Source organism: Eptesicus fuscus, chromosome 10 (genome assembly GCF_027574615.1).
Source record: "Eptesicus fuscus isolate TK198812 chromosome 10, DD_ASM_mEF_20220401, whole genome shotgun sequence".
NCBI classification, from domain to species: Eukaryota; Metazoa; Chordata; class Mammalia; order Chiroptera; family Vespertilionidae; genus Eptesicus; species Eptesicus fuscus.
In genome coordinates this window covers 72,601,734-72,628,174 of record NC_072482.1, presented here as the reverse complement: position 1 = coordinate 72,628,174, position 26,441 = coordinate 72,601,734, and the positions used below count along the sequence as shown (strand labels likewise).

General features: G+C 43.7%; 2 protein-coding genes and 1 pseudogene across 2 annotated transcripts; all 3 read left to right on the top strand.

Moving 5' to 3' along the window:
* Nucleotides 1-981: 981 nt before the first annotated feature.
* On the top strand, nt 982-4,711 carry SMIM28 (small integral membrane protein 28). The gene is made up of 2 exons (XM_028140492.2): nt 982-1,092; nt 4,293-4,711. The coding sequence occupies exons 1-2, from the start codon at nt 982-984 to the stop codon at nt 4,674-4,676; spliced, it is 495 nt and encodes a 164-aa protein (XP_027996293.2). The 3' UTR covers nt 4,677-4,711.
* Nucleotides 4,712-12,673: 7,962 nt separating this feature from the next.
* LOC129150642 (ATP synthase membrane subunit K, mitochondrial-like) lies at nt 12,674-15,617 on the top strand (annotated as a pseudogene).
* A 3,433-nt stretch (nt 15,618-19,050) lies between these two features.
* HEBP2 (heme binding protein 2) lies at nt 19,051-25,626 on the top strand. The gene is made up of 4 exons (XM_054722625.1): nt 19,051-19,425; nt 20,090-20,225; nt 21,021-21,201; nt 24,986-25,626. The coding sequence occupies exons 1-4, from the start codon at nt 19,324-19,326 to the stop codon at nt 25,182-25,184; spliced, it is 618 nt and encodes a 205-aa protein (XP_054578600.1). The 5' UTR covers nt 19,051-19,323; the 3' UTR covers nt 25,185-25,626.
* Nucleotides 25,627-26,441: the final 815 nt, after the last annotated feature.

The window sequence follows — 26,441 nt, the reverse complement described above, 5'->3', positions numbered from 1 at the left end:
CAGGAACCAACTGGGGCCAGTGATTGAGACTCTTAATTAAGAAAAAAAAAAGGCCCAATTAAGAAATATTATTTCAGCATCATGGCAATCACTTGGATGAAATGATACTTAAATAAGGATGTGGGTAATTTCAACAATGAGGTGCAACAGTTTGGGTAAATATGTGAAGCTTAACTTTACTTACCTAAAGAAAAGAGAATCCAACCACCATGCCTTAAATGTTTTTGCAAATATGTAGAAGTAAACATACCAAAGTTACCTCTGTAAACCTTTAAATTGAAATTTTCTTATTTTAAGTTTACAAATAATGTTATAAAGTTTACAGGATAGTAGGAAGACTGTTCTGGTATTGGTAATTTGATTTTTTTTTTTAAATTGAAACCAGTAAACATTCCAGCCAGTCTCAGCTATTGTCTGTCTGGCTTCTGTACAACATTATCATTAGCATCTTTCATCTAAATAATTCACTAAAATGTTATTAATGAGTCTTGTTTCTCTACCAAATACCCCTTCTCTCTGTACCATATTATCCAGGAATAATTAAAGGAAATTCAGCTTGGGGAGTTTTTCTGGCTCAGCTCTGTCTCTGTAGAAGGATGCGGGAAGGGAGAGGAAGGGAGAGGGTCTTGCTTATGTCTAAATATAATCAGTTCTCTATTCTCTAAGACCATTCGTTGCACTATAGTGCTCATGCAGGGAACTCCTCTGCCTGAAACCTATTTCGCATCTGATATTTGATACCAGCCCTCACAGTGATCAAGGCCACAGAAGCAAATCCAGAGGCACTGAATTTACATACAATCAGCCCTGAGAGGTCTCTCTGGTTGGTTTCTTTTCCCTGTTGTCACTCATTAGAGAACGAGTTTACCCACAGCCATCAGCCCAGCACATCCAAGCTGGACCCAGGCCAAGAGCGAGCAGCACTGCTGAAATCCGGGCAGAGAGGTGGAAGGGTGGGCGAGGCTCCGGTTGGATGAAAACATGCGAGGCCTGCTGGGCAGCAGCTGGAGGAAGTTTGGCCATGCTGGCAGGGGCACCTACGAGTGGCTGACGAGCGAACCAAGCCTACCTCTTCAGGAAACCCAGCTGCAGGTCTGTACCTATGACTTCTGCCTTTTCTTCCCCAAAGTACATCAGGTTTAAACCAACAGTGCCTGGATGTTTAGGATCTTAAAACTTAGTGGCAACATTTTACATGGTGGGCATGACAAAAATCCGATTTCACTGACTGGCGTGGTCTAAGGAAGTAACTTGAAAGTTGTATTCTTGTAATTCACGTAAAACTTGACACATATATGCTAAGAATACCTGATATAACAAGCATGTCAACGAATCCCTGAAGTTAGGGGTCAACAAAATGTTATGCCTTGGTTTTCCAGTTTTGTTCTTTGCTCAGTAAGCAATGTCTACACATACAAAACTAAGGCACGTCCTCTGGCTCTCTGGCTGAAGTGACCACTGTTTCTAAGAGAAGCCAAGATCTGACTTCCCAAAGGGGAGCAGAGGGTTAAGGAGGTTCTGTCTCGACTAAGACAGCTGCTTTGCTCTGTCTGGGAAATCACCAAGGGAGCTTCAGGTTGAGAAGCATTAAGGTAAAATATTGGTAGGAACCTAAGAACTCAGAATTAATTTTATCTTCAGTAGGGAAATGTGGTGGGACCGCTATCCCTTAAGAAAAAGGAAAACAGACCTATTGTCTCATTTTCTGGAAAATCAACTGATTAGATTGGTATGTAAGTTCTGCAAAACCACCTTTTACAGAAAAACACTTATACATGTATATATAATGATATTTTTCAGCAGTTACACTTTTAACTGGATATTTCTTTAAAACATTCCCTGAACAACAAAGTCTTTGCGTCAATATACACATCAGAGATATATTAAAAGTTAAGAGACCACTTTGAAGGAAGTGAACAAATCAGGACATCTAATTAAAGAAGTAAAGACGTCCATTCTGCGCTTTGAAAAAAGCAGAACAATTTGAACTTATCATGAATCAGTAAATAAGCAAATTAAGGGTGCCATAAGTTTGTCCTGCAGCTCTCTGCACCTTTAACTGGGAAATATAAGCAGTGCCCCTCATTATTTGGACCATTTAAGTCCGCCCGTGGAAGTTCTGATTACAGGAGTGGACTGTGGTATTTCTCCTTTCACAGATTTTTGCAGCTGGTATTGATAATACCAAAAGTGGCATAATAGTGAATATCAGGGTTTATTACATAAAACTTTTTAAACAGAACATTAAGTATTTTTATGTTTTATGCATAGTGAATGTCCAGTCTGTAATAGAGTATTTAAATGTTGATGCCCACAACTGTTGAGAAACTAAGATCATCCATATAACCAATGGAAAATGAAAAAAAAGATCATGCAAAATGGTCCATGTTTATCAAGATTGAAGAGTGATTTTTTTAAGTACTAAGAGATAATAGCTTTAAAGTTTTTAATGGTTCATTTAGAGAAAACAAACACAGTTAAGTTGCTTTTTGATTTCTTAATAATTGTGGTAAATTATTTATGAGTCCATCCACTCTTACAGCTTTTGTAATCGAAGCCCCTCATTACATCGCCACAGATTTTAAGCGAATAGTTCTGATAATAAACTAGATTATGTGTGAGAAAACAGAAAGAATCCATAGTTTAGAAATGTTAAGAATCACACACACAAAAATATTCTTTTGACATACAAATATTAATGTTGCTAAATTATTTTCTTTGAAAATATTTATCTATTAAAATCCAAACTTAGGAATGCCAAAGTTTTCCCTCACTAAATTTTCAGCCTTATCAATAGATACAAATACATAATAAACACCTAATACCCACCAAGTGCTTTACATATAGTGATTCACTAAATCCTCATGCTAATCCATTCAAAAATGTTATTTTCATTTCACAGAGAAGAAAACCTGGGCCCAGAGGGCACCAGCGAGTGATCCGTGGTCACACAGGTATTAGAAGGTGGCCTGAAATCCAAAGGCAGAGTGGTCAAACCCCAAACATGACACTCTGCTTCCCAACAAAAGCTTTTATTCTTATGCACTTTAAGCTAAAATATCTTAACTCATGTCTTACCAAAGACAAACATCTGGCAGTACAAGTATTAAATAAACCACCCAATTTTCAGTCAAAATAACACACATACTTGTAAATCCTTTAAGAAGTAAAAATGATTATATGGTCAATGCTAGATAAGCCAGTCTCTTAAAGGTCATGGTCAGAAAAAACAATTGTCCTTTCCACCAAAATCAAGAGAACCCAGCTCTCAGTTTTATTATGTTTTATTTTAAACAAGTTGATAAAGAGCTTAGTATTTTGTTGTCTTAAACACAATTATAAGGCTTTAGTGTTGTTGTTTTTTTACTTTCCTCTTAGTAATGGGTATAAATATTTACATTTGTTGCTGTATGCTTTATACAATAAAGAAGCATTTTAATATTTTATTATTTCTTAGTAGCTTCATTTAAAGTAACATCTACGCAATTTGCAACAATATTTATTTTTGTGTTATTTTTCTACCTTGCTATTGAAGTATCATTTCATGCCCGTTATAGTATTTACTCCATCAGGACTCATTAATTATCTTCTGAGCCAATACTAAAAATCAACATCTCATAGGCTGCTTAAGAATTTATGTGCAATTCTTTTCCTTAAGAGTTTAAGCTTTTTCATTTTTATCCTACAAATGTTTCAAGAATAGAAGAAAAATGTAAATCTATCATAAGAATCAGCTATCAAATCAGACTAGAAATGTTACTTACATGGGATATGAAATACATGTCAGATTTTACTCCACCATTAAAGAGATTAAGTTCCATATGATTCGTGTGTGGCAATAAAACATTATTGGTCTAATTCCAAGGAAAATACATAGAGTTATTCAAAGAATGAGTGATGGACCTTCTAAAAGGTATTCTAATACGTATCCTTTAGTGGAAATACTGTAGGATGTCATCAACGTGCATTTTGGACATTTTAAGCCCACACTTTTGTCAATTCGCTTTATCCCATGTAGGCTCAAGTTCATTGGCATAGGTGAACGTACGAGTGATTTCTAGAGTGAGTGAGTCACGGTCAGGATGAAGGATGAGAGGCAGGGAGGGATCTGGATGAAGGATGAAAGGCAGGGGGGGATCAGGATGAAGGATGAGAGGCAGGGGGGGATCTGGATGAAGGATGAAAGGCAGGGGGGGATCAGGATGAAGGATGAGAGGCAGGGAGGGATCTGGATGAAGGATGAGAGGCAGGGGGGGACCGTCTCCTAACTGGGCCGCGTTCCCTCCCCGCAGGGCACCCAGCAGGTCAGTTCCAGCAAAGACGACGTGGAGCCCTTCCTGTGCATCCTGCTCCCGGCCACCATCGTGCTGTTCCTGGCCTTCCTGCTGCTCTTCCTGTACCGCCTCTGCCGGGCGCCGCGGCCGCAGGGCCCGGTCTTCAGCATCGACCTGGCCGAGCACCCGCCCGCGGGGGAGGACACGGACTTCCTGCCGGGCTTGCCCTGGAGCGGGGAGCAGGACTTCCCCTACTCGCCCCTGCCCATGGAGGCGGCGCCCCTCTCCGCGGGGCTGCCCCCCTCCTACGAGGAGGCCACCAGGAACCCCCCCGGGGAAGAGGCCCCCGGGGCGGGCCTTCGGGAGGAAGAGGGGCCGCCTGGGCTGCGTGAGCCCGTATAGACGGCTCTGGGGAACCATGGAAAAAGCCCAGCTCCCACCCTGCATGGAGCAGGCAGGGCATCGGACCGCGAGGCCCACTCCTGGGGGAGGGGGACCCCAGGCTGGGGGCAGTCCAGTCAACCCGTCTACAAGCTCCTTACAGAAAGCTCGCCCAGGTTGTTCTAAAGATGCCGGGGCTCTTCTGAAAGGTATAACCCTCCCGAGGGAAAAATAAATAAAAGGCAAGTTGTATGTGCGCTGAGAAAAAGAACTAGAATTACTAGTGAGCATAAGGACTAGCTCCGAAGAAACAACAGAAAAATGCCGAGGAGCCCAAGGTAACTGCTTTTGCCACAAATAAAACGTTTCCTCCCACACAGGCCTCTCAGGGCCTCCTGGCCTCCCTTCTGGGTGAGGGTGTCAGGGTGGCTAGAGAGTTCCAGAAGGAGGAAAAAACACCTCCAGAGCCCAGTGGTCCAGGGTGTTGTAAATAATGGTGAGATGTCTCAATATTAATAATGAAAGTACAGGTATTTGCATACATTTTTGTTCAAAAAATAATAAAGCTCTCCCAAATCATCTCCTCCTTAGTGTGGCTCTTGCTTCCTAGGGTGGAAGGTCAGGGTCAGCTGCGTGGGCACGGCCCGCCCTGCAACAGCGTGGGCCCAAGAGCTGCTGCTCTGACACCTGCTCTCCGGGGACGCTGTGACCTCCGGGGGACCCTCACCAAGCCGCACTCACACAGCAGACATCAGTTTAGCATTGGAAGGTCAAGGTCAGAGTTTTGGATCACCTGAGCAACACCGATTAGCGCTACCCTTATAAATCACGTAGTTCAAACTCTGGCTTCACAGGTGTCAAAACTGGAGCTCAGAGAGTCTAAGTGACCTGTGGGATGGCCAATGCCTCAGGAGAGGCAGAGCCTGGCCTCTCTGTCCTGGGCTGCAGCCCTCCCACGGTGCCATTCTCCCAGAAAACCGCAAGTGGGGACTTTCAGTCCATGCCCCTGACTGGGGGTCAGGCCTCGCAGTAGGGTGAACACAGCTGAGTTGGGACTAGACAAAAATCTCCCTTTGTGATTTCCCGTGGGGAGGTCGATCACGTACCACTTGGGAGGCTGATCAGGATACCCATGAGGCTGGGGGGTGACATGTCCAGTCCTTATATTCTTATTCCACGATATAACTTTTTGGGAAAATATTTTTACTTTTTTTTTTCACAGTACAAAGTGCAAAACTAGACAACCCTTCGATGGTTTAAAATGAACGGGAAATGGTGGCTTTTTAAACCGCTTTGGATGTGAACATTTCTATGCTAGGTATGCAAGGTGGCACAGTTTTAGGAAAATAAAATAATCTAAAATAGGATACATTTATTTTTAAATGTAATCTGGTAGGAATAATAGTACCTTTGAGGACTGAAGCAAAATATAACCTATTTGAGTTCAAATGAATACAACTTCTTTCAGGAGATCTATCTGGAACAATTCCCTTGTGGTCTTTAAGGAAAGTAAGCAAATCAATGGAAATGAGCGGCTCAGCAGAGAGCCTGCTTCGGGTTTTATTTTTTTAATCCTAAGGCTCTAGTTCTGTGTGAGACTCTGTTGCTTCTCTCCCAACTGTGTTGTCTTCCTTTTCCTTGTTAACAGAACCCTGATTTGGTTCCGGGATCCTGGCGCCATCTATGTAAGTCAGGCCAGAGCCCTCCAACGCCAGGGGATTTATATCCTGATAGTTAATCATGCGGATCTCGATGCCTTTACCAGGACTGACTTGGTTTTGGGGATTAAGGGAAGACCTATATAGAAAGAAAGGCTTGTTTTTTGTGTGTGTATTTTTAAGGGTTGCCTAATATTAAAAATAGATACATGAAAGGAAACACTTTGCCTCTTTGCTAGATGCCCAGGGCTGCTACAGCCATCTTGCAACCATGAGGTAAGACAACAGCCAGGACTAATATTGAACAGTAAAGAAGAAAGATGGAAAACCCCTGGGTTGATTGCATTGTAGAGCCGCTGAATTAACTCTGCAACTATCTATTCATTAGTGAGAGCATACCCTTCCTACTGCTTTACACCATTTAAGCCAGGCTTGTTACTTTAAAAAAAACAAACATGTCAACTCCTACAATTTTCAAGGCTATTAAGGAAATGCATTGCCATGTTTTAAAATGTTCTGGTAAGACTTATTTGAAATAAGTAGTCAAAGCCAAGACTCATTTGCATGTTATCCGAGATCGAGGGAAGGAAGCATTTTCTCTTATGGAAGCAAACTGAAGCAGCGAACAGGTAAACTATTAACCAGGCGTGGCCAACTACAGCCCACAAGCCTAATCCCACTTGTTATGGTACAACCTGAGAGACAAGACGGTTTCCACATTTTTTTAATAACTGAATAAAACATCAAAAGAAGAAGAATATTTCATGACACATGAAAATTAAGTGAATTAAAATTTTGGCGTCTACGAACAAAGTTATTGGGACACAGCCGTGCCCACTTGCCTATGGCTGCTCCCTCCCAGTTGAGTAGTCACAACAGAGACTATATGACTTTCAAAGCCCAAAATATTTACTATCTGGTTCTTTAACGAAAAAGTGTGCTGACCCTTGTATAGACCAGTGGATTTCAACCCTAGATGCCTGGTAGAATAACTCGAGGAACTTTTAGCAATACTGACACCAGGACCCACTTAGACCAGTGGTCGGCAAACTCATTAGTCAACAGAGCCAAATATCAACAGTACAACGATTGAAACTTCTTTTGAGAGCCAAATTTTTTAAACTTAAACTTCTTCTAACGCCACTTCTTCAAAATAGACTCGCCCAGGCCGTGGTATTTTGTGGAAGAGCCACACTCAAGGAGCCAAAGAGCCGCCTGTGGCTTGCGAGCCGCAGTTTGCCGACCACGGACTTAGACCAATTAAATAGAAACAGATCCAGTGACTCATATGAAGGCCAGGGTGAACGTCATTACTTTAGGTAACATGAGGGGCCACAGAATACATGTAGACAGACATGCGGTAACAGGGCTAGAGAAAACTCGATGTGTAAACGTAGCTTTGAGCCATCATTTTATAACCCGACATTCTCAGTAAACTCCTTCCTGAAGCCATCAGCCTACCCTGCAGTCAACTGGGTTCACCAAACAGGATTTCCAAGCAGATTAGGAACAACCGCGTAAACAGTGTATCCTTGTTTAAATGCTGACCACTGGCAAGCACGGGTAGTACGGGCTGCTAGCCACCCCAGAAGGGAGGAGAGGGTTTGAGGAAAATCCACAAATGAAAGAACTAGACTGTTCACAGCTAAGAAGTATTTTGGCAGAAATAACTGTAGCCAGAAAAGATTAAACATGGGAGGGAGTATATTAGAAACAGTGACTAGAATATGGACATTTTCACAAAATTCTAGCCTGGACCAGAAAATATCATTAATGCATAATTTTATAAAATGAAAAAGGAGTCCATTTCTGGTCTGGCCTGTAAGAAGGTTGGTAGTCACTGGTCTGTCCTAGCAACAAGAAAAAGCTGAACAAACTGGAAATTCTACATTTCTCCTTAGTTCCATCAGAGAACTGAGGTCACAAACCACTGCCCCCAAAGAGACAGACAGACAGACAGACACAGAGAGTCACGACTCACCCGAGCAGAAGTCCACCAGCCGGAACCTCCTCGGGAACCAGTACCGATGGGGAAGCTTGAACTGTAATTGGCGGACTGCGGGGCTCAGAGGACAAATCTCAGAAATAACTACCTCAGAAGGCCCCGGCTTTGTGCCTTCTGCCTCCAGGAGCCCCACAGGTTCTCCCAATGAAGAAAGGCCTGAGGAAAATCCCCTGCAGCTTCTAGCAAGGGGCGGGGAAAAGGAACCACTTGGAAATCCACCAGAACTTTCTGCCCTCTTAACAAGGCCTGCCCTCAGGAGACACTATTTAAACAGGGCCTCATCTGCCCAGGTTTTATCGGAGCCTGAGTGGTCTGGGGAAGAGACATGCCCAGCCCCAGCTGGCTCTAGCCTAATGCAGAGGAAGGAAAATCCCCAGCCCCAAGCCCTCTGGCCACCTGGTGCCACTTAAGGGGGTGAAAAACAAAAAGAAAAACCAGAGAAGCACTTGTGAAGTTCCCTTTGCAGCGGCAAAGGCTTACAAGACTGACACCTAATCACAGGACTATGAACACGCCCCCAACACCCACCTAACCTCCACAATCGTGAAGGCCTACTTACTGCACTGTCCTTTACCCAGGACATCAAGTCCACCACATTAAAAGGCAGAAAGAGACTGAGCAAGCATCAGAACCAGACTCAGGTATGGCCCGGATGTTGTTTGGAAGTGTCAGACCAGAAATGTAAAATAACTGTGATTAATAGGCCAAGGGCGCTATTGGAAGAAGTAGACCACATGCAGGAACAACATGCAGTCAGCAGAGAGACGGAAATCCTAAGAGAGAACCATGAAAAATGCTTGAGATAAAAAACATGGTAAAGAATGAAGACTTGCCCTGGCTGGTTTGGCTCAGTGGATAGAGCGTCGGCCTGCGGACTTAAGGGTCCCGGGTTTGATTCCGGTCAAGGGCATATGCCTTGGTTGCGGGCACATACCCAGTGGGGGGCGTGCAGGAGGCAGCTGATCGATGTTTCTCTCTCATCGATGTTTCTAGCTCTCTGTCCCTCTCCCTTCCTCTCTGTGAAAAATCAATAAAAAAATATTTAAAAAAAAAAAGAATGAAGACTGTCTTTGATGGGCTTATTAATAAACTGGACATAGTTGAGAAAGAATCTCTGAGCTTAGGTATATGTTAATAGAAACTTCCAAATTGGAAAAGTAATGATTAAAAAAAAAAAAAAAAACCCACACACAGCACAGAACAGAATATCCAAGAACTGTGTGAGACAACTATAACAAAGGTGTTACATACCTGTAATGGGAATATCAGAAAGAGAAGAAAAAGGGAAAGAACCAGAAGAAATATTGAAGCAATAATGATGGCAAATTTTGCCAAATTAATGTCAAACCATACATAGATCCAGGAAGCTCAGAACATTATGCAGAAATAATACAAACAAATAAACAACAAAAACCTTACACCTCGGCATATATTCAAACTGCAAAAAAGCAAAGATAAAGAAAAAAAATCTTGAAAGAAGCCATTGGACCCGGGCATTGAGAGGGGAAAAGCCACCTACCTCAATTTTGTATCTTGAAAAATTATTCTTAAAAAATGAAGGTGAAGTAAAAACTTCATTAGAAAAACAAAAACTGAGGGAATTTGTTGCCAACGGACCTACCTACCTTGCAAGAAATGTTAAGTTTTTCGAAGAGAAAGAAAATTATATAGGTCAGAAACTCTGATAAAGAAAAAGCATTACAGAAAGAATAAGTGACGGTAAAATAAGCATTTATATTTTTTTTATTCTTAAGTAATCAGATCACAATTTGTTCAAAATAATAGCAAAAATGTATTTGATGATTATAGCTTATGTATAAGTAGAATGAATGACAGCAATGACACAAAACAGGAGAGAGGAATTAAAAGTATTTTTGTCATAAAATACTTACACTCCCATGAAGCAGTATAATGTTACTTGAAAATGACTTGGATTAGTTGTAAATGCACATAACAATTCTAGGGCAACCACTTAAAGTTATGTTTAAAAAGAAGTATAACTGATATGTAAGAAAGGAGAGAAAATGGAATCCTATTAAATGTTCACTTAAAGCCACAAAAGACAGGAAAACAGTGGAAGACAAAAAATAGGAAGAACAAGGGCCCTGAATAGAAAACAGTAACAATATGGTTGATATTAATCCAACTATATCATTAATCACTTTAAACTTCAATGGTTTAAACACACCAATTACATGACAGATATTGTCGGAGTGGATTAAAAAACAAGACCCAACTACATTTTGTCTACAAAAAAATCCACTATAAATATAAAGATACATGTAAATTAAAATAAAGGCCTGGAGAAAGATATATTATACCAACACTAATAAAAATGTAGCAGCTATATTAACTTCAGACATCAGATTTCAGAGCGAGGAAAGTTATCAGAGATAAAGAAGAGCTTACATAACAATAAAGGGATCAGTTCTCCAAGGAGACATCATAATCGTTAAAGTATATAAACTTAACAACAGAGTGTCAAAATACTTGAGGCCAAAACTGATAGAACCACAAGGAAAATTAATGAATGTGCTATTTTAGTTGGAGACTTCAATACCCCTCTATCTGAAACAAACAGAACTAACAGGCAGAAAATCAGTGAGGACATAGTTAACTTCAACAACACCATCAATCAACTGGATATAATGGACTTCTATAGAGCACTTCACCCAACCACAGCAGAAAATACACTCTTCTCAAGTTCGTATGGAACATTCACCGAGATAGAGCCACTCTTGGCCATAAAACACATTGTAATATGTTTAAAAGAATAGAAATCATACAACCTATGCCCTAAGACCACAGTGGAATTAAACCAAAACTCAGTAATGAAAATAGCTAGAAAAAAAAAACAAAATACTGGGCGTTTAAACAGCACATTTCTAAATAACTCATGGGTCAGAGAATAATTCTTGAGAGAAATTTTAAAATATTTTGAACTAAAAATGAAAATCAAGTTATCAGAAGTTGTAGGATGCAGCAAAAGCATTTCATGTATACACACTTACATACACACCTACAGAGATTGTTTTAGAAAGCAATATAGTTTGTATCAAGAACTGAATAAATTTCTTCTCAAATTACTCCGGATAACCCGCATGCGGTATTTATTTCCGCTTTTCCCATCTCAGAATTGGGCATCATGAGCATCAACCATCTCTTGAGCCCCGCCCTGTTCTCAGCACAGTGCAGTACACGGGAATACAGAGTTAAAACATATCCTCTCCTCCAGTTCCCCAAGGTTTTCAGACAATACACATAGTTGGATGGTTTGAAGGACCAATATTAGCATTCATCTTCTTCATCTGGATGACTTTAAGCACTGGATCTCCTTGGTCTAAATTATTCATTATTTACTCCTTTATCACATTAATAAGACCTGCCTCAGAGGGTCATTGGAAGGATGCAATGTTAAAACACAGGTCTGTCCTAAGGGCACAGGAAGTGCTGGCTCCTATCTGTATTTATCATCCCGTATACTATGGCACGCGGTCCCACTCTCTTGTAGCAAAACTGAAACATCTCAACTGCTTGGGGTGGGGCTAGAGCCCACCTGTCCATCAGCTCCTCCGGGCACCAAGTGCAAAGCTAAAATTACTTTTAGAGGCTCATAAAAATGTCATAATCTCTTTTAAAAATCAGAATTTTAAAATTTAACCTTTCGGGTCAAAGATTATAATCATCTTTACATCAATACCATCATTAAATATAATTTTTGTTTTGTGTTTTTTACAGGAGAAGGGACCCACCGAGGCAAAAAATGCCTTAGGCCCACCACAGTCATGGGAGGGAGACTATCCCAGTTCAATGCAAGCCAACTTTAGGCAAAGAAACAAGAGAAATCTGAAATATTTTAGGGGAAATAAGAACTGATTTCTCTCTCTCCTTCCCTACACATGATCTTAATAAGCTTTCTCCTACAGGTGAAACGTGCAAGAATACATGTGTCTGCTCAATGGCAGGGAACCAGGGGAGTTCAAACAACAGATTTCAGTTCTTAATGAAATGATCCAGAGTTTTTATTCATAAAAGACCATACGAATAACTACCATTTATCAGGACATGACCTGCAAGGCATTGGGTTAAGAGATAATTTTGTATTACCTCTTGGAATCCTCAAAATCATTTTAGGTGAGTACCATCCACTTGTACAAATGAAGAAACAGATTCAGTAAGGCTGATCCAAGTGCCCACTGTCACACAACCAGAAAATAGCAGGATTGGGATGGAAAGCCAGACTCAAACATCGGTTTATACTCAACGGAGGCACCTTCTTCTGACCTGGAGTAGGGGTGCTTAGTATGTTGAAGGACACAGGTTCCAGAATTTGTGACTATGGCAGGATTGAAACTATGGTTGGCCCAGAAACCGATGCCCAATTCCAGTTCACTGGTATTAAAAAATATTTCAACTCTTACACTCTCACAAGTAGAGTGGCCACATACAGAGACATTGCTTTGATTGTCCTGTGAAGATCTAAAAAAAACAAACAAACACCAAAACTCCAGCTGGGAAAGCAACATTAATGGATTCCTGTAAAGAAACCTGTCTGTACCTCATCCATTAAGTCCTCACGCCTAGGGAAACTAATGTCAACTCATCATGGAATATTCAATTCGTATAGTGCTGGACCTGGAAAAAAACACACCCATATTCCTAAACATTAAATAAAAACTAAAAAACCAAAAGCAAACTAAAATGCAAACTTATAATATATTTAAATATGAATTTAAAAACCTATAGTTATATGAATATATGAATATAGAATAAAAATAATATAATCTGCAAATAATATTCCTTAAGTGTAAATACAAACCAGCTATCCAGAGAGTAGACCCCAGAGGTATTGCAAAGGCAGGTTTTCTTTTATTTTTTTAATATATTTTATTGATTTTTTACAGAGAGGAAGGGAGAGGGATAAAGAGTTAGAAACATTGATGAGAGAGAAACATCGATCAGCTGCCTCCTGCACACTCCCTACTGGGGATGTGCCCGCAACCAAGGTACATGCCCTTGACCGGAATCGAACCTGAGATCCTCCTTGAGTCTGCAGGCTGATGCTCTAGCCACTGAGCCAAACCGGTTAGGGCTGCAAGGCAGGTTTTAACTGGACAGGATGCTAGGAAGTTCACTTCAATCAATGCTCTTCAAAGCATGGTCCATGAAATGGTGCTGGCTCACAAACTATTTGTTACCAGTCCCAGATAAGTTAGTTAGAGCAATTGACAGTGGGTGTGTAAAGATTGCATAGAAATTTAACATTTTTACTAAATCCATGCACATCACCAGTGGACTCATCTTACTGAGCATGATAGAGACCAAGTAAATTATTCTTGAACTTGTGAGTTAAGAAATACGTAGTGAGCTGCAGATAGTCTCGTGCAGTAGAATCATATATTGGTTTATGATGAACCAGAATTGTTTTTAAAGGGAGGGGGCCCTTCATTACAGACAGCTTGAGAGCACTGACCTAGAAGGTGAAATGTCACAGGCATTACTGCTAAACTTCCTCCATCCTGCCACTGGCCTCTCCCAGGCATGGCACTTACTATGAACATGAGACTCAAACTCGGGTGTAGAAGGGCCTGGGGAGGCCATTATGCAGGACCCATAAGCAGGCTGAGAACTGACTGGTTCAAGGCTGGGGCAGAGCAGCACCACTTCCTAGAACGGGGAGCACTGAAGCACCTCTGTTCTAAAAAGTCACTAGGTAGTCAAGTCCAATTCTACCAATTCTGTAATTTGTCCTAATCGAGGAATAATGCAATGGTGTATGGCAGTGGTCGGCAAACTCATTAGTCAACAGAGCCAAATATCAACAGTAAAACGACTGAAATTTCTTTTGGGAGCCAAATTTTTTAAACTTAAAATTCTTCTAACGCCACTTCTTCAAAATAGACTTGCCCAGGCCGTGGTATTTTGTGGAAGAGCCACACTCAAGGGGCCAAAGAGCTGCAGTTTGCTAACCACAGGGTATGGCAACAGCAAAAGCCCCATACATAAGAAGAGCTTAAGGGAACATCTTAACAGCCCTACATTTTTAGGAAATGGTCTTTAACCAAGGGACCTATTAGAGACATTTCCTCCTAGCTGTATAAAGGATTTAGTTTATTCTTAGAGCTTTTTTGAGACTATGAGCTGTCTAGTTGTGGGGTCTTGGGTTGTCTCCTTTTACTTCAAAAGCATGAACATTTGAAAGTCACATGAATAACGTCTATTTTTTTTTTTAAATAAACACTCACCGCAGTTTCAGAAGTTATATCAAGCCTTATATTGATTAGAATTAAATTTTTAAAGACATTCCCAGCTTCAGACCTTAGCTTTCTTATCCTCAACCCCACGTTCAATAAATGGCTCTTCATTTTCTGGGGCCCATGAGAAAGGTGGTTCACAGGCGCTCCTAAGAACACTCAACCACATCGACGTGTCTGATAAATCCTGCCGGCACTCATTCATCATTTATCAAGCAATTCTGTGTCGGGCCCTGAGCAAGGTGCTTAGCATGAAGGGGGCTTGCTGGGTTGTTTTGGGTCTTCATAATAGATGAGTATCATAATTCTCACAAATAAATAAATAAATAAGCCGGGCAAACAAAAGATTACATTTCCTGTTAGAATACCAAGTGTATAGTCATTACATCCGAGACGGGGGTAACAATACAAAGACCAAATAGTTGCCCTGGGAGGTGTTCTCAGTGGTTAGAGCCTCTGCCCAAACACCAAAGGGTCTCGGGTTCCCTCCCTGCCCCCTGTCTGGGCATGTGCAGGAAGCAACCGACTGATGTGCCTCTCTCACACCAAAGTTTCTCTTTCTCTCTCTTCCTCCCTCTCTCTCTCTCTCTGAAAAGCAATGGAAAAAAAATAGCCTCAGGTGAGGATTAACAAACAAACAAGCAAGAGACCAATTAGTTAAATACATTGTGGGTGCAAGAATGACCCCAGAGTAAAGAATGACTTGATAGAAAAATACGTGGAGTAGAACCAAGTTTTATTCATTGCTAACACCCACCAGCACCTCTACAGCACTACACATAGAAAATACTCTTCCAGTTATTATTCCTGAAAAACTAATCACCCCGAAGTTAGTGGCATTAGAATAACAACCATTGGTTACGCTCACAGATTCTGTGGCCTCTGTGGGGCTAGCTTGTGTCTGCTCCATGACCTCTGGGGCCTCGGCTTGGAAGAACTGAGGATGCCCAAAGGTGACTCAGTGCTGGGGGCCTGGAGTTGCCTGAACCCTTGGTCACTCACAGGTGAGGTGGTTGATGCCACTGTCAGCCAGGACCTCTGCTAGGGACCCACACATGGCTCTCCATGGAGCTGCTTGGGCTTACTCAGTGTGGTTGTTGGTTTTGTAAGAGTAAGTGTTTCAAAGAGACCTTGATGGGAGTTTTTAATGATCTATCCTCAGACATCACACAGTGCGACTTCTACTGTAGTCACGCACCTGCCGAGTTTCAGGGAAAGGGAACATAGATCTTCACTTCTCGGTGGAAGGTATGGCAAAGTCACATTATAAGAACAGCATGTTGCACAGGACTTAAGGGTTAAACATTGGTGCTTGCCTCAATTCTTTGAGTTCTTGGAGAACACAGCGTGACTGTATACTCACCCTTAAGGTCTTACGATGTGCTTTGGTCAATGAAACATGGATGGGAGTGACTTATGTAACATATGGTAGGAAGCATTGACAGCCAATCCTCATCATCCATAGACTCCGTATGTGCAAACTCACCAACTTGCTAGTATGTGTTTGCAGCTCCAAAAGCAGCCCTCACAGCACCCTCGCCATCGCTGGTAGACATGTGCATGCATAGAGCACTGAACAGTGTGAGCCACTGGGTGCCATGCTCCCAGCTGAGGTTCAACAGAGCGGAGCTCTGCCCGCTAGGTTCAGCTCTCACACAGTAAAAAGGTGTCCTTTTTGAAATCTAGGTAGTGCCATGTTTTCAGCATTCCTTGTGCTTTTGGTGGGTGATTTGGCTCTTTAAAATGACCTCAGGCATAGTGCCGAAGTGCTGTTGAGTGAGTTTAAGCACCGGAAGGCTGTGTTGTACTTTTTAATATATTTTATTGATTTTTTACAGAGAGGAAGAGAGGGATAGAGAGCTAGAAACATTGATCAGCTGCCTCCTGCACACCCCCTACCGGGGATGTGCCCGCAACCAAGGTACATGCATGCCCCTGACCGGAATCGAACCTGGGACCCCTCAGTCCGCAGGCCGACGCTCTATCCACTAAGCCAAACCGGTTTCGGCTGTGATGTACCTTTTGAAGAAGTTATTCTGAAGCATCCATCTCATATAAAAACTGCTGTTTGAAATCTCAACCCTGCTAATTTGGCTTCTGTAAACGCTTGCTTGCTTAAATAATAAGGAAAATATGACTACTCCCGTTCCAGAGAGGCCGTGGACTATGCCCCAGACAGAGTTGTCAGTGCTGACACCAGGCCAGGCCTTGAGATATGGTCTCAGGGCCCCTTCCCAGCACGTAGGCCTTCTTTCCCAGAAGGCCCGGAAGTCTCATTCCAAATTTGGGAGACAAAAGAGCTAGGAAAAGTATAAATAGAAAAGGTTTCCTCCATGTGGGGGGGCCCAGAATTTGAAAGGCACATTTTTCTCTGGCCCTGCCCTTAATAAAATGTAACTCCCTTTCTCTAAGCATGGCTTGTTTTTTTTTCCGGTCTTCTGTAACATTGCTGGTTGTGAGTTCAGTGTTAAGGATTTAACCGCGAATATTAAATTAGGTATCTTTATACCAGAGCACACATAACACACCAGTAGATCAAAATGTTCAGGCTCACAGGACACCTAACTGAATTTCCTCTAGAAGCACGGGTTCAGTGCTCATTTATTCAATGTCCGTGGTGGCTGGACTGAGCATCCGCTGTGCCTACTGTTGCAGGACTCTCCAGGGCCCTCCTCCCCCGCTAGGCTGAACGTGGAGGCACCTGGTTATAAAAGCGCCACGCGGCACCTGTGAACACTGATTAATTAGGAGCTAATCAAAATAACAACATTACTACCATAATTAAGCAATAAGAAAACTAGCAAGATTGTTTTGACATATGGGTATAAAACTTGAGCCTTCTGAATTTCATTAAATTTGTCCTACTGCAAATCCTATTATTTTGAAGTAAATCCTTTGCTTTCCTTTCTTCTGTTCTTTTATATAACTAATTATCACCTTGTAAATATAGATAATTCAGCTTAGTCACCTGCTGTTATCTTCATTAATTGCATATTCCACACCTTATAAAACGAGTGTCTCCAAATTTAGCCTCAGTTTTTCTATAAATAAAAAGCCCCCAAGAAGGCGTTGATAACCATAAAAGGTACTCTGCAGATGAAAAGAAAAATAGATTTCTTTAACAAAAATGTAAATTGCTTCCCGTTCCCCTTAAAAACTCTCTGTAAAGTAAAATTATATTCTCAATTTTGCAGTCAACTAAGCAATGAATCACAGCTGTTACTTAAGTTAAAATAAACAGGCGATTTATAAAAAATGTCAAAATTCATTATTCAGCTTTTACTAAATTATTCAAAGTTAGCTCTGCATTATAGACTTGATATAAACACTAAGAAGTGTCACGTGTCTGCAGGCCACTGCACACTTGCTTGGTCAGGGAAGGGTAAGGAAAAGAGAGGGCATCAATTGCTTAAATAGCACTAGGACCATACAAAGGAATATTATTCAGGAATAAAAAGGAATGAAATATGTACTGCTACATGCTACAACGCTACAACATGGATGACTCCTGAAAACATTACAGTAAGTGAAAGAAGCCAGTCACAAAAGCTCACATATTATATGACCCCATTTATTGTATAGGAAACATCCAGAACAGACCAACCTACAGAGACAGAGGGCCAATCAGTTGCCTAGAGCTGGGGGATGGGGAGTTGGGGAGTGAGGGCTAAAGGGTAGGGGGTTTCTTTGGGAAGGGGGTTGATGACAATGTTCTAAAATGGATTGTGGCGATTGTTGCACAATTGTGGGTATATTAATCACCATTAAATGCACTTTAAATGGGTGAACTACATGATATGTGAAGTTATATCTCAATAAATCTCTTAGAAAAAATAAAGAGTAAATACAGCCAAGAAATTTCAAAAGCACTCGAGTCTAGCCCATGTCCCCACCCTTTCTCTTCCTCCCCTCAATCATCTTCTCTTCCTCTTCTACTCCCCTCGCCCCAGCCTGTTAGACTTGGTGGGGTGACTCAGAGGTTCGGGCGTCCTTGGAGAGGTGAGGCCAGAAAGGAGGACAGCTCAAGGTTCCCTCCAAGCAGGACTGTGGTCCATCTACCTCCTCCAGGGACGGGCACTAGGCCACCTTCTGGGTGTGAGGCACTAATCCCTGGCTGGGCCCCTGAGCCAAGCCTGGCTTGGAGTTCTCTGCCCACCGAAGAGCCAACAAGGACAGCCGAGTTCAGGGTCGCCAGGGCGTGCCCAGCTCCCACCAGGAGAAGAGACTCCCCCCTGCCTTTCACTGGATGCACCCATGGGTGCAGGCTCTCGCTCACCCCCTCCCAGGAGGAGGCCTGTCTGCAGAACCCGCTCCCAGTGCGGGTGGGGCCTTGGGAGAGATTCCCGAACCGGTTCCACCAGAAACCCCGCCAGCCCGCTGCGCGGTCCTTCTCCAACCCCAGCCGCTCTGGCTCCACAGCGCACACCTCTGCCTGCCTGTTCATTAAAGCGCACGGGCGGCGGGCGGGGGGGCCGCCAAAGAACGCCCAACCCCAGCGGCCCTGCAGGCCGGTCCCCAGCCTCACCCTGCGGAAGGGACCCAGCAGGGTGGGAGTCGGGTCCCGGGAGGTCACAGCGTCTCCTCCCGCCCAGGCGCGGCGGGGTGCGGAGGACTCGGGGGCCGCCCTGCGCGGCGGGGAGGAGGGGCGCGCGGCCGCGGGGCTGGGCAGCGCCGGGCGGCGCGGGGCGGGGACTCGGGACCTCGGCGGCCCGCGCGGCGCACACCAGCCCCTTCCCGGAGCGGCGCCGCCCATGGCCGAGGTGCTGGAGCCGGGGCCCGGGGCGGCCGAGGGCGCGGAGGCCCCGGCGGTGGAGACGCCGGGCTGGCAGGTCCCGGAGGACTCGGGCGCCCAGGTAGGAGCCTCCCGCGGCATTAAGGGTGCGGACGGGTTTGGGGGGCTGGGGGGGGGGCGGTCTTCAAGCTGATTTGTATAGTGAGGCTGGAGACTCCCACATATTTAAGGAAAAAGTACAATTTTAACATGGTCTGAGCCCCTGAACAAACGGGAAAATTCTGTCGGGGAGCCACAGCCCAGGTACTGGCCACGTCTCAATTCCTTTGCTTTGCGGGGGGGGGGGGGGGGTGGAGGGGGAGGGGAAGGAAGAATCAACTTGTCCCCCAGCCGAGGTGGGACCCTCCGGGCCGAGGAGCCCTTAGGATGCTGGTTCTTAACTCGAATTGGGCTGACTTCCCATCCCCATCCCCATCCCCACCCCCACCCCCATCCCCATCCCCACCCCCACCCCCATCCCCACCCCCACCCCCATCCCCATCCCCATCCCCATCCCCATCCCCCACCCCGGCAGCCCGGTGTGCGGGGCCGGGCCGAGAAAGCCCAGAACCGCAGGGTGGGAGCCGAGGGGGAGGGGCCCTGCCCGGCCCTAAGGAGCCGGACCCAGCGGCCCGACCCAAGGGGCCGCAGCCCCTCAACAGGACCCAAACCCAGGCCCCGGCACTGTAGCACCTGGCGTCCTGCCTTTTTAGAATGGCCTCCTCAAGCTTTCTGTTCCATGTCAGCCCGAAAGCTACGAGACCCGACACTATGGACCAGCCAAGTGGGTCAGCACCTCCGTGGAGTCAATGGACTGGGATTCTGCCATCCAGACCGGCTTTACCAGGCTGACCAGCTACGTTCAAGGCAAAAACGAGCAAGGTGAGGGCAGTCTTCCTTGTCATTGGACATGGTGGTTGAGTCCCCTGGCTTGTTCTTGAGTTTTAGCTTATGAAAGCAGTACAATTTAGGATAGAAAAATAACCAGATCAACAGAGACTTACTGTTTTTCAGCCTCTCATCCTTGACTGTGTTCCTCTGGAGGAGCTGGGCCTCTCTGTCACTAGTGTTAAGTCCCTTTTATGGCTGATGCTGGACTGGTGGGTGAGGGACATCAGGAGGCAGGTCAGAAGGAGGAACACAAGACCCAGAGTCTCAAGACTGAGCTTGTGGTTCTGGCTCTGAGGCTGTTTATATCCCACTAGGTCACTTGGCCAATGGGGCTTCAGCTTCCGAATTGTAAAAATAAAGAATGACTGGACGATGTGATCTCTCATCTTCCCTGCTATCCCTAAACCTTTAGAAGGTAGTAACCAAAAATATTAATAGTACAGAAAGCGCTTAACTTGGGCAGTGGATAATTGAGTCACTTTGGTCTTACTTTTTAACGATGGGAATTATCTTAAAGGTAAATACAGGGTGGGGCAAAAGTAAGATGGCAGATGTTTGCATGGAAAATAATACAATAATTAATAAATAATGCAAGATCAACTCTGTTTTGCACACTCACAACGGTAACACTGCTTTTGCCTCTCCCTGTATTTATGCCAATAGCATAAAGTAAATCAAGACACTCAGACCACAAAACAATAGGTGAAGTTTAAAAAGTAGTGATAACTTCCCTGCATTTGCTTTCACGATCTCCTTTGTGTTTAAATATGTCTTTTTATGGCACAGAGATGAAAATGAAGATGACAGCTCCAGTGATGAGCTACGTGGAGCCGGGCTCAGGTCCTTTCAGCGAGTCTACCATTACCGTTTCCCTGTATGTCCCCTCAGAGCAGCAATCTGATCCGCCGAGGCCCTCAGAGTCGGATGTCTTCATTGAAGACAGAGCCGCTATGACTGTGTTTGTGCGGTAAGTGGTAGGTAATTTATAGCCCTGCTGGCTGCTGGTTTCACCGTCCTGCACTCTGTTTAGCTCTGATGCAATTTCAGGAGGCTTTTCACCCTTCCACAAGGACAGTCTAATGCATTTTTACGGCGTTTTCCCGCTGGCTTATTTTGTATAGGTTACCAAGGGTCTGTTGCAAAATCTAATCAATTCAGTTAATGCAGAGTCTGTTGCATACCTTCCACAAATCAGACGCAATGCAAAATTATCTCCCCTACCCCCAAAAGCATAAGCTTACCTGCCATCTAGTTAAGCCTGAACAAAAATACCTTAACTCCCAACTTCTGGGTCCTGATAACCCCAAACTCTTTCCTTTTGTTCCCCAGCACAAGGGATGGCTGCTGCCTCCTGAGGGTTATTCCCTCTGCTAGTTTACGGGCTCGTTTTTACTTTTTCAGACTTCTAATACCGGTGGCACTCATGTCTTATATTAAATTCTCTGTTGAAATTTTATCACAGTACATGATAATAGTCTCATATTGGAGTCCCTTTCCCTCCTTTTACCACCAACCTGTTACAGGAATCTGTGTCTCTGCTTCCTCACCTCCCACGTACACCTCAAATCACCACCGTCTGCTGCAGCCCACACCATCTCCATGGAACTGCTCTTGCCACCTTCCACAGTGCACCTGCGTTTGTTACATAACAGTCCCTTCCCAGGGTTCTCTGCAGCCTTTGCGTGCTGACCAGTCTGTTCCCTGATACTTGTCCATCCTATAACTCAGTGTTGCTCTATTGTCATTCCTCTCCTCCTCGTCCACTCCCCACCCCAAGAATCACTGTTGATGCCTGTTATTGATGCTCATGTCATAGCAGGCTTGCTCTGGGTGATCTATTCACAACGCCTCAAATACCTGTGTCGAATGGCTCTCAAATTTAATGTCTCCAGCCCGAGTTCCCTACTTGTTGGACTTTTCCATGTGGGATAGGGGTGGGGCTCAAACTGAACAGCTCTAATAACAAGCCTTTCCCCAATTCCCAACTTGTGTGGGCAGTGATCTTACAGTGCCTGTGTGAGTCAAGGGCCTTCACATCCTGACAGCCTCCCCAGCAAGGACCTCCATGGCCATCACCCTCTCCCCTGACAACTGGTCTCCCGATCTGGCCCCTTCCCCTCAGAAAGGATTGTGGTTCTGCTCCCCTCTGTCCTTCCTCATTGTTACGTCCTCAGTCTTCCTCTTACGGGGGCCACACCTCAGTCATACTTTGCTGAGCACAGTGCCTGCCTGACAAGGTAGATACTCCCATGTCTACTGAGCTCAGATCTTGACTATTCCACTTCAGTAGCCTCCCAGCTACTCTCTCTGCCCACCAGTCTCTTCCTCTCTTGCCCCACACTGGAAACTCGTGCTTTTCTTATAACAACAGCAACAAAAGCTCCAACCTGTTACTCCATTCAGAAGTCTTTGTTGGTTTCTTCTTGCTTCAGGGTGAAATTTGAGTTGTTCAGTCACATTGCACACAGTGCCTTTTATAATGTGTCCCGACCCTGTCTCCCCTGACGCTTTGTGTTCCACTGACGTTCCCACTCTTCCCTGAGCAGGCAATGTTCTTCCACATCTCTTTACCTTTGACATCAGCCAAGTTCCTAGACTTCCTTTGCCCCAAATATCTGCATTTGGAAACTGTGTATAATCATAAAGCACCTACCTAATTCATAGGGTTGCCATGATTAAACAAGTGAATGTACATAAAATACTTAGAACATGGCATGACTTCTAGTTCTAGCTTCCTCTTTCTTCTCTTTCTGGAGAGCCCACGGCCATCCTCTAGGACTTAGAATGGCACCTCGGCTGTGATAACTTACTCTGTCCATATCCTTCAGCTCCAAGCAAGGCAGGTGTGTGGGGGGAGGCTTGGTGTGTTTGCTTATGGAATAGAGCATGGATAGATCTTGTAGAACAATATGTATTCAGAGAAGAGAAGGTGATTTCTAATTAGAGGCTTCAAGATTTGATTTCACAGAAGAAGTAGGACCTGAAAACAAATTTCCTGTAGGTAGAACATACCAAGAGTTGGCTATTATTAAAGAAAATAATTTAAAAGACAAACTATTTCTTAACACGTGGTTCAGAATTATTATCAGTCAACATGCTGAAAATTATAGTACAGTTTTATCAATTTATCTTCAATGTCTTGTATACAGGTGTGCACATAGATTCCTACACTTACTCAACAAGGATTTAAAGGAGACTGCACGCCAGGAATGATTCTAGGTGTCTGACATTGTTGAGTAAAATAGACATGGTTTGGTTTGTACCCTTGAGAGCTTACATCTTATCTGAAGAAGGGTAGGACTGATCCTTTCCATTGGCACACTGATAATAAAACTTATGCTAAAGAAGGCGTATTAGGAACATGTTTGGTTACCTGTGTTTCCTATTCTTAACCTTCAAAATCAAATTCATCATGTTTACAAGTCAGCAACTCAGCTAAGTCTGTGTCCTGTCATGATTTAATCTCAGGATATTTTTGCTTCTATACTTTAAAATCTATGCTTTAAATTTTATTTTTCCCCACTTTTTTTTAAAAAAATTCTTTTTTAACAAATATGCTTTTATTGATTTTAGAGAAAGAGTGAGAGTGAGAGAAACAATTGGTTGGCTGCCTCCTACACACACACACACACACACACACACACACACACACACACACCATCCCCTTACAGAGGATTAAGCCCCATACCCCATTTATGTGCCCTGACCTGGAATTGAACATGCCACCTCTCAGTGCACAGGATGGCACCCAACCAACTGAGCCACACTGGCCAGAGCTTTTTCCTCACTTTCCCAGCTCTTGCTTTTCTTTTTAATTTAAATACTTTGGCTGTCTGTTCTTTCCCATCCCAAACCTCCCATGTATCTCACTCAGATCTGACCAAGTTACTTTTCTGCTCAACGTCCTTTTAAGAATAATCTCCAAAGGTCTTAGGATGATGATATATGAGGTTCTTCCTTCCGGCTGAGCCACACCTTCCTGAGCCCACACGCTGTGCCTCACTGTGAAAACACTTTGCAGTTCGGGACTTCTGTTCTTTTTCGTATCCCTCCCCTTCCTCTGCCCAGCAAAACACCCTACCTTCCAGACCCAACTCAGTTCACAGCCCTGATCTTGATTTAATCATGTGCTCAGTGTCCCTAAGCACTTTGGTCCTGTCTCTGTTAAATCTCTTCTCAAGCTTTAGAGAGGGAGCCACCAAAATGTTTGTCTCTTGCTTCAGACTGTAAGTTAACAGGGTCAAAACTACATTATATTCATCCATCAATTAGTGCCTGTCCTTTGCCCAAGGAGAGGAAGAAAGGCAAAATGTTCTAGAGAAAATTGCAAGTCTGGAAGGGAGGCTTCTGAGTGGCTTTCAGTGTGGTCCTCCGGCCAGCAGCATCATTAGGAGCTAGTTAGAAACCGTACAGACTCTCAGAGCCCCTCCCAGACCTCCTGAATCTGCATGTTAGCAAGATTTGTGTGCACATTAAAGTTTGAGAAGCAGAGTTAGAGGATGGGAAGTGTGAATTCCAAATCTGCCTGCCAGCGGATGGCCCGGATCCCTCCTCCTGGTTCTCCTTCCTCTGTGTGCGGAGATGACACTGAGACCGGGAACTAGAGGAAGGGATTGCTGGGTTCAGGGGCTGAGCAGGTGGAGCTTTGAAACTCGGCTTTATCCAACTTCATTGTATCAGCTCCTGCTTTTCTTTTCAGACTGACAGCGTCGGTACTAAACCCATTCATGGTTATTTACGTTCCTTTGTAGGTCTTTCGATGGATTCTCTAGCGCCCAAAAGAATCAAGAACAACTTTTGACATTAGCAAGCGTTTTGAGGGAAGAAGGAAAAGTTTTCGATGAAAAGGTTTACTACACTGCAGGCTACAACAGTCCTTTCAATTTGCTTAATAGAAATAATGAAGTGTGGTTGATTCAGAAAAATGAACCCTCCAAAGAAAATGAGTAAGAAAATGAAAAGAAATAGCATTGCCAGGGGCTGAACTTTAATATAGACATCAACACACCTAGAAGTAAAATGTGTGTCTAGTATCTTCTCCTTGAGAGTACACATATGACTTGAGCCTATTTCCAATGTGCCTTTTTAATGCTTGAAGCTTTATCAGGATACACAGATAATAGGGGACAACATTCTATGAACATGGAAATTGTCATAGTCCTGGTGGTCTTTAGTTCTATGAGGCTCCAGGGAAATGTCATGCTACTTCCCCTTCTTCTCTGTATCATAATCATGTTGCTTTTTCCTATTGGATTCGTGTCAATTGGATGTTATCCCCTCCAGATGGTAGCAATAAAAATGTTAAAGATTTACCTTGTGTGGCACTACTGGACTGTCCAGCGTAGAGAGGTGAAGTTAGGGTTGGACACAAAGAATTAAACTGTCTTTTGCAGCTGCTGTTACCTTCTGTTGATTCCTCCTCCCCATCTGCCCAAACTCACACAGTACCCAAAAGTTTTGATAATATTTTGTGGCAAAGATTAAATTTATAAGATTAGGGACTTCCTATCCAATTTTGATATTAAGTAAAGGTATGTTTTTTCCTGAACAAATGTATACAAACATATAATTTTAAAATTCACTTGAATTTTTAAGTGATTTCATGTCATCTTTCTGGAGGTCATGTAAAAGTGACTAATAAAAGAGTGGGATGCTCCAAAATCAAGGAGGTTAACATTGTCACCTGTGTTGGAAACTGCTTGTCCTGGGAAGGTGTCACATTCAGGTGCCTAGAAGCCTGTCGGGGGTTAGGGCATTAGCTTTGCTGTGGGCTCCTGGAGGATGACCGTGGCAAGCTGGACCTCAGTAACTTCCAATAATTAGAGCTGCCCATGAATGCCACTTGTTCCATTTCCCAGCACTGGGTGGTTTAAGCGGGGACCACATGATCATTTGCATAGGAGACCTGAGTATCCAATGGATGGGAGGGTGAGGCCAGAGGATGCTTAAGGTCCCTTCAACCCCAACATTATATACTATCTCTTAAAATTGATCTCCCTAACCTGGATACAATCAACTAACATACCTACAGTTAGCTATGGGTTGTCTTCCAGGTGTATCATCCCAAGTGCTTTACCTGAATTACCAAATTCAATGCTGTGTGCCACATTGCATCATCTCTATTTTACTGGTGAGGACACTGAGGCACAGATGTTAGGTCACATACCTCAGATGAAACTAAGGACAGAGGCTGATTGGAGCCCAGGC

Bases quoted from the DNA above. Each gene is read 5' to 3' on its own strand.
- SMIM28 (XM_028140492.2), top strand. From the start codon at position 982: ATGCGAGGCCTGCTGGGCAGCAGCTGGAGGAAGTTTGGCCATGCTGGC. The intron at 1,093-4,292 runs GTCTGTACCTAT...CCCTCCCCGCAG, and splicing joins TTCAGGAAACCCAGCTGCAG to GGCACCCAGCAGGTCAGTTC.
- HEBP2 (XM_054722625.1), top strand. From the start codon at position 19,324: ATGGCCGAGGTGCTGGAGCCGGGGCCCGGGGCGGCCGAGGGCGCGGAG. The intron at 19,426-20,089 runs GTAGGAGCCTCC...GTTCCATGTCAG, and splicing joins CGGAGGACTCGGGCGCCCAG to CCCGAAAGCTACGAGACCCG. The intron at 21,202-24,985 runs GTAAGTGGTAGG...GTTCCTTTGTAG, and splicing joins GCTATGACTGTGTTTGTGCG to GTCTTTCGATGGATTCTCTA.